A 16,729-nucleotide genomic window follows, 5' to 3' on the forward strand; every position below is an offset into this window, starting at 1 on the left:
TGAAACCTTTAGGTTAACGATCTTGTTGAATGTTGTTAACCCATTGTTTATTATAACAAATGAGATGTTAAATTGTTATATTATCATAATATTATGATCTATAATATATCTTAGTATGATATATATACAGTTAAATGTTGTTACAACGATAATCGTTACATATATGTCTCGTTTCGAAATCATTAAGTTAGTAGTCTTATTTTTACATATGTATTTCATTGTTAATACACTTAATAATATATTTACTTATCATTTAACATAATTAACCAAGTGTATCAATATCTTAATATGATTCATATGTACCTAGTAAGACGTTGTTATAACGATAATCGTTATATATATCGTTTTCGAGTTTCTTAAATTAATAGTCTCATTTTTATGTATATAACTCATTGTTAAAATACCTAATGAGATACATACTTATAATAAAATCATGTTAACTATATATATAACCATATATATGTCATCGTATAATTTTTACAAGTTTTAACGTTCGTGAATCACCGGTCAACTTGGGTGGTCAATTGTCTATATGAAACCTATTTCAATTAATCAAGTCTTAACAAGTTTGATTGCTTAACATGTTGGAAACACTTAATCATGTAAATAACAATTTCATTTAATATATATATATATATATATATATACATGGAAAAGTTCGGGTCACTACAATGTACATGCGATATCTTTTAAATACAGTACACTTTTCTCGTGTACGAAACCATTTTCATAAATCATAGTAACCGTACACATATCTTGTGCACAAAAATAACATACACATAACCTGTGTATAAAATCATTCTCTCGATATATAACATTCACATCAACTGGTGGCAATTATCATGTCCACATAATTCAACGGTGGCAATTATCATGTCCACATAATTCAACGGTGGCAATTATCATGTCCACATAATTCAATAATAATCCGCAAACTTCTGTCTGCATAATAATTCATTCGAGGAATGTTTTGCTTATGTCTATCTCGTCAAACATTTATAAAAGCATTTCATGTATTTGCAGTTCAAAATATATTTCAAAAGCATTTAATAAAGTAGTTGTAAAAACAGCGCATGTATTCTCAGTCCCAAAAATATATAAAGAGTAAAAGGGAGCAAATGAACTCACCTAATGTATTTTGTAGTAAAAAATACATATGACGTCATTGAACAAAAAGTAGGGTTGGCCTCGGATTCACGAACCTATATTAATTATATATGTTAAGACATATAATGACAATTAATTAGTTTATATATTAATATTGTTAATATACTTCTTGTATTAATAATTTGTTAGTTAATTAGCTATATTTATTTCATATGTAAATATCTTTTGTTTGAAAAAAATAATTATAATAATACTAACCTAATTTGTAATAATAATAATAATAATAATAATAATAATAATAATAATAATAATAATAATAATAATAATAATAATAATATCAAATAATACCTTAGAAGCATTAAAAAGAAATAGACTTCCTGGAACGGGACTCGAACCCGCGACCTCTCGTATAACACAAACACTCTCTAACCATTTGATCCATTTCGTTTTTCTTGAATTAACTCCTAACTAAACTATTTAACTCGCATACGACTCCTACAGGGAAAGCAGATGCAGCAGCCCATGTTAGCCCACTTAAAGCCCAGTTATCTAGTCCATTAACACACCTGATCCAACAGCAGCAAATCTTGGCAAACGGTTATTAACAGTAGCGGATAGAAATTTATCAAATAGGGTTTCGATAGTTGGGGTTTCAGTTTTATATTCACGTATCAACATACCCCTCTTCATGTATCCACGTATTCATACTTCCTTTCTAATATCAAGTATCGCGTATAATATCATAATCATACCACTCGTTACCATAATATCATCATCATCGCCTTGATCGTAATCACTATCATCCCCACGGTTTCATCATCAACTTACAACACCTTTATCCCAATTAAACCATCATCATAATCCTAACTTTATTAACGAACATCATCAACATCGCGATATCATTGAAACCATCTTCACCATAGTATAGCTATCGTATAATATTGAACAACACAGGAAAATATGAAGCGTTTACATAAGTTATTTGTTATGGATTCGGCCCAAATTATACAACGAAGTTCACGACCCAATTATATTTAGAATCACAGCCCAAAAAGAATAAAGCTCGGCCCAACATAAGGAAGGAATTTGGCCAAATTACATAACCCGTTTCATAAATGTTTAATAACGTACAGGTGGTGGTAGGGTTGTTGTGTAGCTGGCCATTGTACAAAAAGTAAGGCATGCGAATAAAAATAGCACAAGTGGGTTATTTACTTTAAGGAAAGTCGACCACAAGCAACAAAGAAAAGGGAACGTGTAATCACTTTTTATTTAATATCAATCTTCCTCACTCGTTTGTTATAGAATCAGCAATTTAGAAATAGAAAAAGTATTGCAGCAGTAGCAGCTCGCTGCAAGTTTAATCACACACGAAAATAGCAACCATCGAGTTATTACCATTGTTCTATCATAATCTTCTTTATCGTTATCACCATTAAAATCTCCATCACCACTTCATCTTCACCCAAGACAGCAACCCAGAATTGTAGCAGAAGTGGTGATCTTGGTTATCGAATGGTGGTTTTAGGGTGACGAAACTGAAATAGTAGCTGCAATGATAGTGATGGCGGTTTCACGTGATGTTTGAAGGTGGTGGTTATCGACGGAGGTGATGGTGGTCGCTTGGTGGTGATGGTTGGTGATCGTTGAGATGGTTGGGAGGTTGTCACCAAGAAGAATACATAAGGGTGGTTTTCATATACATAGTTTTTATATAGATATATGAAGGCACGTACATATAAGTCAAGTGTTAGTCATTCACCAAAAAGGAAAACAGCTGTCTTACCTAAATAATTCTGACTTAAAAAAAAAATCATATTTGTTAATAAAGCAAAGTAATCTTGTGACAACAATAATTCTGAGATATTTGTTGCCGACAGTCTCAACCGGATATAATATCGTGTCCATTGCTAAACAGTTAAAACATAAAAGTGTCCCTAAAAATCCCAAATTTTTAGATTGAATATATTTAATTATTTCACTCATTAACTGTTTGAAACCTGATCAAAAAGGTTCGGAAATTATTTATTTTCTGTCTCAATTTATATGTACGGAGTGCTAATATTTAATCTTAAAAGGGTAAAAATATTTTTGACAAATCTAAAATCTTCGTAATCAATTTACAGTTCAACCATTATTTCAATCCTTCATGGATATGTACAATATCTATATTAGAACTAACAAAACATCAACCGAGTGTTACTGACGTTTACTAATTAAGCTCGAGATCAATCATTTTCTATTTACTCTCTCTCTAAATATAATCAGTTTTAAATAACAAGTTTTATCACATACATATATGCTATATATTTTTAAACAAATAGATTAATTATTATTTTATATATTTACAAATATTATTTATATACATATTTATATACATACCTATATATATATATACATTTGTAATAACAGTTTTCATTATATCGTATATTATTTTACATATTTATTTCCAACAATTAACTCATATATTATTTCAATTAATATTTCAAATTATTATATATGTATATATATTTAAATATACATGTATCTATTTACAATTAGTTGTTCGTGAATCGTCGAGAACAGTCGAAGGTCAATTGAATATATGAACATAGTTTCAAAGTTTTCGAGACTCAACATTACAGACTTTGCTTATCGTGTCGAAAATATTACATCGTATCGAGAGTTTGGTTTAAAATTAGTCGAAATTTTCCGGGTCACTACATAGACCACCTGTATTGAGTAGTCGACGAAAAAACCGTCGACTACTTTGTAAAAAGACAGATAAAGGTAGTAGACAGAATTCCCATCTACTGAATGGTGTAAAAAGACAATTTTTTTAAAAAAAAATGTATTTTGTTTGAAGCCTTTAAAAAAAGTGTATTTTGATCAATTTCCCCATCTTGGGAAAAACTTCATCAAAACCCAATTTACATGGGCTCTATGGCCCAAGTGATATAGATTCAGTTGGTGAATAGCCCGCTACCATTTCCTCCTTTTGAGCTCGATTTTTTCAAATGGAATTTTAGAAAACTGAAGAGTAACTTTTTCCTTTTCATTTTCATAAACGTTACCCGACTTTTGTCATGGAACCATCAGAGTTGGAAAATGCGATTTTCACTCGATTTGATATTCGACGGCATATCACTCGAGTTGGAAAATGCTTTCTCGCACAATCTCACGATCATAATACACGAAGACCTCACATCAATACGATTAGAGATAGACGGAGCTTGAAACAATTATATATTATATATGCATTATTATTCAATAATGAATACCCAATTAATTTTTACTTAAAAACTGTCCGTGTTAGACAGCTTAAGTGAGACAAAAAAATCTAAATTAAATTGCAATTCTTTTTTAGAAAAGCAGCTTATTTATACATCCGATACACATTTGTCAAGAAAGATATAGGTATTGTCCACTTCTAATTTGAACCTATATAACCTCATGGTTATAGGAACATTTCGAGACCACTAAGTCAATCGGCTTTTAGTCTAAAACTAGTTTGGAGGTCCGTGCTTCGCTACGGAGACCAAATCCACATACACATATAATTTCAATACTTTTCTTAATCAATAATAAATAAACGGGTTATAAAATAAGGTAAATTATAAGTCAACTTCCAAAAATAGATAAAAATAATCATTACCTTTTGTATATAAGATAAAAATATAGGTAAAAAGTAAGTGGTTAAATGGTAAAGTAATTAAAAAGCATAATATAATGAATGTAATGTTTTAAACTGTGTATTTTTACCTAAAGGCTATTAATATTGGACCGAGGAGTAACATATAACAATATTTTATAATACTTAAAAAGGTAAACAATTTTTCTATTTTGTATGTAATATTTGTATATGTTCGGTTTCATATTGGCCGGTGGTCTTCACTTGGGGTTGAGAAACGACTTTTCTTTATTGAAGGATAAATGAAGGATTATCAACGTCTCACCTCTCCTATAACTCATACATGTGAGATTGAGTTTTGTTGTTGTGTTGTTGTGTTGTTATGTACACCAAATTTTATATTTTAAAGAAAAATCAAAGAAATCATTTGTTCAATTACTCAACCAACGTTTTAACCTCCAAAACCCACCAATGGGCCTCTGGGCTGACCCGTCTTATATATTATACAAACAAAATCACTTTTCCATTAATTAACTTATTTCTCCAGTCTTCTTTCCCCCTTCTTTCATCCCATATACCACATTCTCCTTCTCATTCTTTTCTTGTTATTCTTTTACTTATCATCTACTAAATGTCTAATATCTAATATCTAATTAGGTAATTAAAATTAGTTCGTTATGAATACTTGAAATATTGAAGTTTTCTAGATCTGTTGTATAATCCTTTTAGCCACACGACTTCATTTTAGTTAATCTATTTGTTTAAAAATTATGCTATGGTGTGTGTGTGTGTGTGTATATATATATATATATATATATATATATATATATATATATATATATATATATATATATATATATATTAGTTTTTCGACTCAAATTTTTGTTTGTATATCGATATACATAATATGTATATTTATAGTTGCAAAATACAGAGCAACTGTGTTTATCTATGGATTTATATTTTATACTCCATTATGGTAAGAAAAAAAAAATTCAGAGCAACTGCGTTTATCTATGGATTTATATTTTATACTCCATTGTGGTAAGGGAAAACTCAAAAGATTTATATTTTATACTCCATTGTGGTAAGCGAAAAAAAAAAAATTCAGAGCAACTTTGTTTATCTATGAATTTATATTTTTATACTCCATTGTGGTAAGGGAAAAACCAAAAAAAAAAAAAAAAATGCTACAGTGATTTCGCTACAGTGCTACAGCAGCTGCTACAGTAGCTACAGTGTTTTCGGGGGTAGGTGGTGTGGTATGATTGGTGGGTTTTGTCCGTAGTTAGTATATAGTATAATTGCAAAATTAGATCTTTATTTTTTTATCTGTAGAGATAAGTGTGTATAATAGGAATATGGGTGATGATATTTCCAATTTGTTTTTTTATAGATCCACACATATTTGGTGGTATCTTTCCAGATTACCCTCAAATAACTTCCAACATAAAATTTGTAGAGAACATCATTTAAGGGTATAGATGTAAAATTAAGTGGATCTATCAAAAACACAATTGGAAATATCACTACCCTAGGAATATATGTACTTAGTTTTAACACAATCTATATATTCAACTTCATTTTGTTAGTTGTCACATAAAATATTGCTACCTAATACATACAATAGAGAGATTTTGCTACACACAAATCACGATATGCCTAAAAGAAGTTCATAATATATAATTCATGAAAAAAAAAAATTCCGGTATAGCTGTAGTGTGTTGTTTCTTGATTCGTTTTGCGAACCAACTGATTTTACCTGTTTTCTGGATAGCGCGGAGTCATTGTCGGTACACCATTTTTTTAGAAGTTGTTTCTACTTCAAGTCAACCAGCCTTGTGGTTAATTCGTGATAAGATTAAGTGCACTTTAACATAATAATTGTAATTGATTGATTGTTTTTGTTCTTGATATAAACCTATAGATGTTTAGATAGTGATAGGAGTAGACGTAAGTACTCTATCCGTCACATATTAATAGTTCGCCTACCCATCATGTTTGACTTAAGCTCAGCGTCGCCTTTATTCAAGCACAACACCTGGAGTACGGGGGAAACACTGTACATCAAACCCAACTCGAGATCCTTCGTATTTGAATGGGTGACTCTATATATCATTCGTATTTGAAAACTCATTATAAGTTGTCATTCTCATAACTTATATTGTAACTCTTTTTCAATGGATACTAGAATTACAACATTTTATAAGTTGCACGAGTATTAATAATAAAATATATTACTACGTATTTGAATGGGTGACTCTATATATTACTCCGTAGTAACTTTAATCCGTCAATTGATGATTTGATTGAAGTATTCTTGGATATGACCTTACATGGCAATGTTCTTTGTGTCATTAGCAAAAAGTGATATTTTTGTATTATAAAAAATAAGTGTTGTAACAAGTGAATTTATCATCAGTAATTGCTCTACATTATAAAAAAAGTAATATTTCACAATAATGTTTTTGTGTGATAAGTTTGTTCCTAAATTGTGTAACCACGTGCCATAATGAATTTTAAGATACAAATTTGTGATGAATGTTGGTTATTTATATTGAAAGAAGAGTGTTTACATGAAACTAAAGATTTGTTTCATGTGTCATTCACGTGTTTAATTTAACTGATTGATAATAACGATTGTTAAAATCTAAGGTTATTCGTATGTTTAGAAGTTGAGACAAACATGATCGTTTTAAACTTTAGTACATATTTTAATTTATGGTGACTGGAATCTTTTTTTAATTGAAGAGAAGGTATGTAACTAATGTAAATAATAATAATTATTATATTAAATAATAATAATAATTATAATAATAATAATAATAATAATAATAATAATTCGGAGTAATAATAATAATAATAATAATAATAATAATAATAATAATTAATAATAATAATAATAATAATAATAATAATAATAATAATAATTATTATTATTATTATTATTATTATTAGTTTTAATATTAATTATATTAATTATAATTATATTAATTATTAATTATACAGTAATATACTAAAAATTATTATTGTTATTGTTATTTTGTGATAACAACATCGTGTTGTCATCCCGTAACTAGAGTTTTCTTTACTTAACCACAACTCCAAAATCTCCCAAAACTGCGTCGTATCGTTCTCCGGCAACACCTCACCAGAAAGTAATCATTTTCCGATTTCTATCCTGATCAAAAATAATGAGACCTCCACTCAAAAATCCGATCAACATTAACGCGATGGCTCGCAAAATAGACGTCGATGATCGTATTCCTCTTCGTAATTACTACCGAATCGCCGATAATCTCCTTAAACAGGTATCGTTACTTGATATTCAATATACTGATAGAAATAATCACTTTACTTTAGATTCGTATTTTAAGTTTTTATTCGATGCTATTGAAATTGAATTCCATCAGTTTTAGCTAGTTAGGGTTTACATGTTAAATTTTCGTACCTTCGTATCAATTGAGCTTTTGTCATTTTGTAAAATGCGGTTGCTGCTTAGCTGTTGATGATTGTTAATGATTTGTAATTCAACATCTGCTAGTTAAATTTAAGTTAACAATTCGTCATGAATTTTATAAATTCATCTGAGCTGAAGTGTAAGTTAGCAATTCTGCTGTTAGTGTTTTAGGTTAAGCTTATTGGATAAAATGCGCTGGATTCTCACACTTACAGTTTCTTATTATACAGCCTAATCATATTCTTTACTGTAATGTAATAATAACTTTTAACAAAACTCAGGGGCTAGGCTGAAAATATCAAATAGTGATAAAATAACAATTTTAGTTACAGGACATTTGATGCTATTATGGACATTTGATACTCTCTTAGATGTTAGCAGCTGAGTGAAAGCTGTATAAAGGATGGCTTTATAGAGCCTTTAGTGCAAAGAGCCACGAGTTTTGATATTTTCATACGAATGGAATGAAAACAAACAATAGTGACTGTATATTGACGTGTAGCCAAAAGTCAGAACAATAGAACTGTTTCTTAAGTAGATATCTTTAGTCATCTCTGCACATGCCAAAACTTGTTGTATCTCTGCACAACTCACTAAAATCTTTTTGTGAATCTGGCTTGGGCTAACAACATCAATCCAACATTACTAACATGAATCCATCTTCTGCTTTGTTTCTGAAGGTTTATTGTCTAGGCCTGAATGTACATTACTTTTACCGACATTATACTGTTTATTATTCTGATAGCACGTGACAAAATTAGTAGGAATGCTATCTTATTAATGACATGTGAATTAGGATCTTAGAATTTTGTCTATAATATGTTGGAGGTAAAAGAAACAATTGAAAACATGAAGTTGGATAGAAGCTCTTGCCGAAAAAAGCCATATGATGATGTGAAGAATTTACATGGAAAATAAAATATGTAGGGCAAAGTACTCAGCATAGGATAGCAAACTGCTTAGGGAACGGCTGATAGGGAATAGTATAAGACAATGCTTAAATACTAAAGCTGATGAACATATATAGAAAACTGGATGGCAGGAATTGTTTGACTGCTCTGTGCCCCCTCTTCCAACATTACACTTTATTTATCTCCTGTTGGGTGGCTAGTGATTTGGGCCAGCCCATAGATGGATAACAACGTCGTATACATTAGTTTAACCTACTCAAACTCTAGATAATACATTTAATGCTGTAACTTTTATGTTGTTATTTTCTTTTCAAACCTTTAATTTGTATATAGGCTTGCTTTTTTCCCTCAAACTAATGATTTTGGTTGTGTTGTGAAATATTTCGTGTACTCTTAGATGCCTCTTTTGTGAGTCTTCGTTAGGTGCATGATCTTATAAGTACATATCCTTATATCATTTGCTATTTATGGATTTAATGCTTGTAGAGTGTTTTGTGTAATTTAATATATCTCCGCTGATCTTTTTGGTATGCAGGCACGCATATACCGAGAGGAAAAGAACATTATAGATTTGTATGTAATGCTTTTAAGATATTCAAGGTATTTAACGAAAATTACTATCAGATTTTACTCCAAATTCTACGACTCTGCAACTTGATTCGACTGCCTTCTGCTTATCATTGGGAAATCCTTTATTAATTTTGTTTGTTTTTTCAGTTTGGTCTTGGATACAATAAGATTTCACCGTGACTACCCAGTTCAATGTGTAAAAGAACGTGCTTTTTCCAAAAAGGTAAATGTGGTTCATATATCCTTAGTTATGTCTCAAATTTATAACTTCCTGATTGCCTTATAATTTGTTTTGTGGTGTTACATACATTTTTTTCAGCAATTACTTGCAGTGATAGATGAGTTGGAATCTTTAAAAGCAGAAGTTGACCGTCAAATTGATGTATTAAATAAAGGTCACACTAGAAGTGAAGTATACCAACCAAATGGCCTTGAAGAATCTTCCTTACAACCATCTACTGTGAATAACAACGTTTCATTTGGCCCGGGTTATAATCAGGTAGTCACTTTTTTTCGTGTCAAATAAGGTTAAATGGAGGGTTCAAGTTTTACAAGCTTGGTTGTCTTCATCATTAGTATTGGTATTGATAACTACTACAATCTCGATGAACAATATGCACCGTTACTAATATGGTTGCATTTGTGTTAGTTTTAATGTGTGTTACTTCTTACGCGTCTCTTTATGTTTTTACAGTTTCACAACATGGAAAATTCGATTTCATGGAACCAGAACCGCGCGACTACTCAATATAAACAATTAACTTCCTTTGACGCGCAGTTTCAAAAGTTGTGAGTTTCTATTTTGTGATGAATACATCCTTTTTTATGACCGGGGCTTGTTACATATGAATACTATGATGTTAAATATGACAATATTATTTGCAGATCTTTATTGCCACCTCCTAAACAAGAAACGTTATCAAGACATTCTCTTTTAGGTCCTAATGGTCTTCGTGGTCAACCGCTAAACTCTAGTACACAGATAAAGGTATAAGTATGACCATGTTATTGTGTTCTATTCTACCATGAATATTCTCCTCTGAAACTAAATCATGTTGCATGACACAGGTGCAATATCCAACATACACTGACTACAATTCAAGTGAGAATTTGAGGTCAGTATCTTTACAAAGTTCTGCCTTTTTAGGTTTATCTTTAAAAGCTAGTATTTTTAGTGATCTTCTGTGCTTATAGTTATTTTTATTCTCTCGTTCATAGCTTAATCCAGTCTGTACAAAATGATGCCCCTGCTTTCAAAGATGAAAACTCGGGAGTGAACATATCTACCATGGAATCTGTACTCTCGTTAGATGATGGTAGATGGTCACGTCCTGTTGAGGATCAGTTTGAAGATGATGATTTTCACTCTGGAATTATTAGACAACCGTCTCCGCCACCTGTACTTGCTAGACTGCAACCAGAACATAGTCATATTTCTCCCTCACGGGTTGCGGACCCACGACCCGGACCCGCCTCATTTCAAGAAGAATCTCCCACTTCGAATACTTATCACCATTTACATATCGTATGTTCTGTTTATATATAATATTATCAAATTTGATATCACTAAAGATTATTTCTGATGATGTAACAATGTGTTTACATGATCTTTTTTTTTTTTGACAGCCTGTGAAAATGATGCAAGATTTTTTGAGGTTGGCACAAGCAAATACTAAAAGAAACTTAGAAACATGTGGTGTTCTTGCTGGTTCTCTGGTAAGGTTACATTGGTCATCTTTAATAGACAGTATTGTAGATTTTTTTTTCCTTTTTAATTTGGATCTTATTATCTTATATGTTTGATTTTTTTTTTTTTTTTTTTTTTTTTTTTTTTTTTTTTTTTTACTTCAGAAAAACAGGAACTTTCAAATTACTACACTTATTATACCGAAGCAGGAATCAACTTCTGACTCGGTAAGAATTTATAACCATACAGTATTGAACTATTTGATTGTAATTTCCATCGACTTTCTATTTTATGAACTCTGTATGAAGTTAACCAAACCTATTTACAGGTTAGGCATTTTTGTCTAATTGAATTGTTTTTAATCTTCCATGATTAAAGAATAAAAGTTATAGCGATTTTAGTTGATCTATAGTAAGGTTTCCATTGGACGTAAAACAGTTATGATCTTGATCTATTTCGATTGTCAGTTGGTTCTGAAATCGTTGACTTCTTGTATGTCTAGTCACACGTTTGATATCGATAGTCAGGTTCTCACTTGAACGCACTAATACTTGCATGGTCAGTTTTTCTATATAAAGGTGACAATTTTTGTTGTGTTTTATCTCTAACAGCTTAACGCATCAATCAGGTTAAGCTAAAAGCTTCGATTAAAATGGGAAACCGAAACTCTCAAACGTGTCGAAAGCCATCCAACATGCATTTAAACCCTTAGAATACAATATTAAGATTATTATTAGAATATATATATATATATATATATATATATATATATATATATATATATATATATATATATATATTATATATATATATATATATATAGGGGTAGGATCAAGAGGGAAGTAACCATTCGGGGGGAAGCGGGGGGAAGCAAAAACTTTTTTTTTTTTTTTTTCGTTTTTTGAAAAAACTTTGTTCACGAACATTATAGATGAGATGAAAATATGAACATTTAGTAGAGACACTTTGTGATAAATGTTTTTATTTTGGCGGGAAAACGCTCGAAGAAGTAATATATAACAATTATCGTGTTTTTCGAGCATATGTTGAGGTTTTAGCTATTGGGGTTTAGATATTAGGGTTTAGATATTGGGATATATAGGGTTTAGATATTAGGGTTTAGAAATTTAGGGTTTAGGGTTTAGATTTAGGATTTAGATTGCGTTTTTAACACGAACGGTTTAGAGTTTAGGGTTTAGGGTTTAGGGTTTGGTGTTTTGGGTTTATGGAATAAACCCTAAACCCTAAACCCTAAACCCTAAACCCTAAACCCTAAACCCTAAACTCTAAATCGGGCTAAATTTTACTTCACAAAACATGAAAAAAAGACGTTCATATTCTTCACGAACAATATTATCTTGAATGTTATTTTTGTCAATCGTTTTCCCGCCTAAATAATGACATTCATCACGAAGTGTCACTTCTAAATGTTCATATTTTCGTGTGATCTTGATGCCGGAAAAAAAAAATTCCAAAAAAAAAAAACGAATTTTTTTTTTTTTTTTTGCTTCCCCCCGCTTCCCCCCGATTGGTTACTTCCCCATTGATCCTGTCCCTATATATATATGTATATGGTCATAATCAAGAGGGAAGCACTTTTTTGGGGGGAAGGGGGAAGCAAATTTTTTTTTGTTTTTTTCGTTTTTTGAAAAAATTTGTTCACGAACATTATAGATTGGATGAAAATATGAACATTTAAAAAGACACTTTGTGATGAATGTCATTATTTTGGCGGGAAAACGCTCGAAGAAAAAAATAAAAACATTCAATGCATTGAATGTTTTGCTGCCGAGTTTATTTGCATCGTTTCGTTTTCATCTTGTGTGAAGTGTTTTTTTCGAATTTAGCCCGATTTAGAGTTTAGGGTTGAGGGTTGAGGGTTGAGGGTTTTCGGGCGTAAACCCTCAACCCTAAACCCTAAACTCTAAACCGTTCGTGTTAAAATATTCAATCTAAACCCTAATTTCTAAACCCAAAACCCTAATTTCTAAACCCTAATAGCTAAACCCTAATTTTTAACCCCCTAATTTCTAAACCCTAATTTCTAAACTCTAATTTCTAACCCCTTAAAAAAACTGAGAATCAAAACATTCAATGCATTGAATGTTTTCATTTTTTTCTTCGAGCGTTTTACCGCCAAAATAATAACATTCATCAAAAAGTGTCTTTTTTAAATGTTCATATTTTCATGTGATCTTGATGCCTGAAAAAAAAAATTCGAAAAAAACGAAAAAAAACCCACTTCCCCCCAAAAAAGTGCTTCCCTCTTGATTAAATCTCTCTCTCTCTCTCTCTCTCTATATATATATATATATATATATATATATATATATATATATATATATATATATATATATATATATATATATAAATCAATGGAAGTCATATGTTTGGATCCAACCCATCTGGATCCGTTTTGACCCGGACTACAAAAACCAGTTCTCGTGACCAGACTCGCCCATTTTGCAATGCCATCTCCATACTCTCGGTTATCTGTAACGTTAGTGTTGGCTGTATTGATTTAGTTGGTGCTTTAATGATAAACTACAAATTCCTGAGACGATGTATTTTTGCTCCAGTGCCAAACATTAAATGAAGAAGATATATTTGATGTTCAGGACAAGCGTTCTTTGTTTCCACTAGGATGGATTCATGTAAGTTGCTAGATATACAACTTTACTATTATTATTTATTCTGATTCTGATATATACATTGCAGAAAAATTAAACAAAAACTTTTTCTGATGTTCTGAAAATGTCATGTTTACAGACTCATCCAACTCAAACCTGTTTCATGTCATCAGTTGATCTGCACACGCATTACTCATATCAGGTATACGATGAAACATACACTTTATAGTTATGTTGTGGATATATTTCTGTCTGACATACTGTTGTTTGCGTTGCGTGCTGCTTATTTTTACAAAGCTACCCAACTTTATGTCTCCTCTTTCTTATCAGATAATGCTTCCAGAAGCAGTTGCAATTGTGATGGCCCCTACCGATGAATCTAGGTATGTTTCTATCAACTCACGGTGTGCAAATATGAAGCATTATGTTTGGCAATGTCATACAAGTTATGTATTGACCAATTTTGTTTTGTGAAGCATGAACTTTATTAGCCCTTATTCAGACAAAGGTTTCCATGTTATCCTACTAATTTAATTCCGTTTCTTTTTTTCGCCAAATTATTACTTTAAAAAAATAAAAAAAATGAGGCCATGCATTAAGGATACACTTTATGTGAATTCCAACATAATTGACCTGTTCCATAGTTTGCTAAAGAATTTATCTGATCTTTTTACATGATATTAACCCAAGGAAGCCGATTCATGACTAAAGGCATTGAAGTTGTTGCTTTTGTTATTGTATATTTGTATACTAAGGTTATTTTTTTCTATGTAGCCCACATGGTATATTTCACCTTTCGGATCCTGCGGGAGTGAAACTAATTCGGAACTGCGATCAACGTGGTTTTCATCCTCACGAGGAACCAGATGACGGTAGCCCAATCTATGAACATTGTTCTCATGTTTATATGAACGAGACTTTGAAGTTTGACGTCGTAGATCTTCGGTGAACTTCATTTATTAACTAATGTTCACCAGAGAGTTACATATTTGAGCTGTAAATTAGTTTTAATCGAAACTTCTTACAAATCTGTTTATGTGAATATCATCTTTGATGAGGGAAATGGAGTACGTAACGTGGTGGATACAAACATATTTTGAAGGCTTGGTGGCTAAACACACTCATATGTTGATTTCTGTTATAATATATAAATATATATATATAAATGGATAGTCAATTATTGATACACAAAAGTAATATTATTGTATTACCTAAACTTGTGATATTTTTGCTATAAATAGTCATGAATGCAAGCATTAAACTTGTACCATTTCTCACACTTACAAAGTGTTTCTTTCTCTCCATTATCATCTTTGTTCTTACACTTCATTATTAGTATTCTTAATCAAGAATCAAATCACTAAAGGTAGTTATAAGCCTACTGAATTATAACATCAAGAATCAAACCACTAAAGGTAGTTATAAGCCTACTTAGCACGATAATCTTAATACTAATTATGGTTGGCTCTGCCACCTAAATGATATATGGTCGGTTATACCACCTGAATAATATATGGTCGACACTGTCGTCTAATTATCATTTATGTTACTAACATTTATATTTCAATTATCTAACATTTATATGGCCGATACTGTCGCCTAATTATCATTTATGTTACTAACATTTATATTTCTATTATCTAACATTTATATGGCCGACACTGTCGCCTAATTATCATTTATGTTTACTAATATTTATATTTATGTTATATAACATTTATTAATGATTGCTTACATATGGTCGACACTGTCACCTACTTATCATTTATGTTATATTAAATTTATGTTTAATGTTTATATACTTATGAATATAAAGTGACTATAATTTATCATGTTGTTTGTTTTAATAGAAAATGTCGAATCTGGAAAAGCTTAAATTTACTCCTTTAGAATCAACTGGAAACAACTACATGCCATGGGTTATAAAAGTAAAAATGCATCTTAAATCAATGGGCATTCTTGAAGCCATAAATGAAAACAACACTTGTTCTGAAAAAGAACAAGCAACGGCATGTTGCTTTATTCATCAACATATTGATGAATGCTTACAAAATAATTATGTGACTGTAGAAGATCCCCATGTTTTATGGGAAGGTCTCAAAAGCAGATTCAATAATCAAAGAGAAATTTTACTTCCAGCTGCTATGGAACAATGGAGAACATTAAGGTTCCAAGACTTTAAGAAAGTAAATGAATATAGCTCAGCTCTGTATAATACATGTTCACAACTTAAATTCTGTGGACATGAAATAAGTGATGCAGACATGATGGAGAAAACTTTCTCCACAATGAATGCTGCAAACATCACAGTGCAAAGAAATTTGAGAATGCTAAAGTTCAAAACATATCCTGAACTTAATTCATATCTCTTAGTTGCAGAGCAAAATGATGAGCTATTAATGAAAAATCAGCAATCTCGTCCTACTGGTACACTTGCAATCCCTGAAGCAAATACTGCAAATAATTATAAACAGAGACAAGGACGCGGGCAAGGTCGTGGTTATAATAACCATCACCATCATCATGCCAAAAGCCATAACTATGGTAGAAACCATCCTTATGGTAATGGTAATGGGCGAGGACGTGGTCGTGGTCGTGGCCGTGGTGGTCAAAGAAATAATAATCCACGAAAATATAAATATCAACCACAAAACAAGCCCACTAAACAAGATGTTGAAGAAAATTCTTCTAAAGTTTCTGAAGAATCTTGCTACAGATGTGGTAAATGGGCCACTGGGCTAATACTTGCCGAAC

General features: G+C 31.0%; 1 protein-coding gene across 1 annotated transcript; it reads left to right on the forward strand.

Moving 5' to 3' along the window:
* The first annotated feature begins 7,772 nt into the window (after window positions 1-7,772).
* LOC139846566 (AMSH-like ubiquitin thioesterase 3) lies at window positions 7,773-15,105 on the forward strand. The gene is made up of 14 exons (XM_071836042.1): window positions 7,773-8,028; window positions 9,624-9,688; window positions 9,806-9,881; window positions 9,978-10,157; window positions 10,353-10,447; window positions 10,544-10,646; window positions 10,727-10,773; window positions 10,877-11,183; window positions 11,285-11,374; window positions 11,510-11,572; window positions 13,925-13,999; window positions 14,115-14,177; window positions 14,306-14,358; window positions 14,750-15,105. The coding sequence occupies exons 1-14, from the start codon at window positions 7,912-7,914 to the stop codon at window positions 14,922-14,924; spliced, it is 1,509 nt and encodes a 502-aa protein (XP_071692143.1). The 5' UTR covers window positions 7,773-7,911; the 3' UTR covers window positions 14,925-15,105.
* Window positions 15,106-16,729: the final 1,624 nt, after the last annotated feature.

This window comes from Rutidosis leptorrhynchoides, chromosome 5 (assembly GCF_046630445.1).
Source record: "Rutidosis leptorrhynchoides isolate AG116_Rl617_1_P2 chromosome 5, CSIRO_AGI_Rlap_v1, whole genome shotgun sequence".
Taxonomy (NCBI): domain Eukaryota; kingdom Viridiplantae; phylum Streptophyta; class Magnoliopsida; order Asterales; family Asteraceae; genus Rutidosis; species Rutidosis leptorrhynchoides.